At 37.8% G+C, this 328-nt stretch overlaps 1 protein-coding gene across 1 annotated transcript in view; it reads right to left on the bottom strand.

The window, feature by feature from the left end:
* Positions 1-328, bottom strand: part of LOC119589155 (probable glutathione peroxidase 8) — a gene marked incomplete at its 5' end in the record, with an annotated part of 4,755 nt that overhangs the window by 283 nt on the left and 4,144 nt on the right. Inside the window, 1 exon segment of the mRNA XM_037937734.1 lies at positions 1-162. Within this exon segment, the coding sequence (XP_037793662.1) occupies positions 1-162 (162 nt within the window).

Genomic DNA, 328 nt, shown 5'->3' with positions numbered 1-328 from the left:
CTGCGTTTCTTGCATGCTTTGCTTTGACCTTCTTGACAGCTGCCTGGATGTCATCGAAAATATCTTCCACTGAGGTGCGTGTTCCCCAGGCTCCAATTACTTGGCCTGTTTCATCCACAAGGTATTTGTAGAAATTCCAATCAGGAACTACCGATGAATTCTCTGTTGGGCGGTTGGAGTTTTTGTTACAATGATAATGGTAAAACAATCTACTATCTGAATAAAATGGCTGAAAAATACTATAAACAAAAATGAATAATTTCGTGTATAGTAGGCTTTCTACTTATATTAAATATGCTGGATGCAAACAGCAACATATGTGCAAACA

The sequence above is a fragment of the Penaeus monodon genome, chromosome 25 (assembly GCF_015228065.2).
Source record: "Penaeus monodon isolate SGIC_2016 chromosome 25, NSTDA_Pmon_1, whole genome shotgun sequence".
NCBI classification, from domain to species: domain Eukaryota; kingdom Metazoa; phylum Arthropoda; class Malacostraca; order Decapoda; family Penaeidae; genus Penaeus; species Penaeus monodon.
Note: the sequence above shows the minus strand (reverse complement) of the source record. Positions and strands in the feature narration are given on the sequence as shown.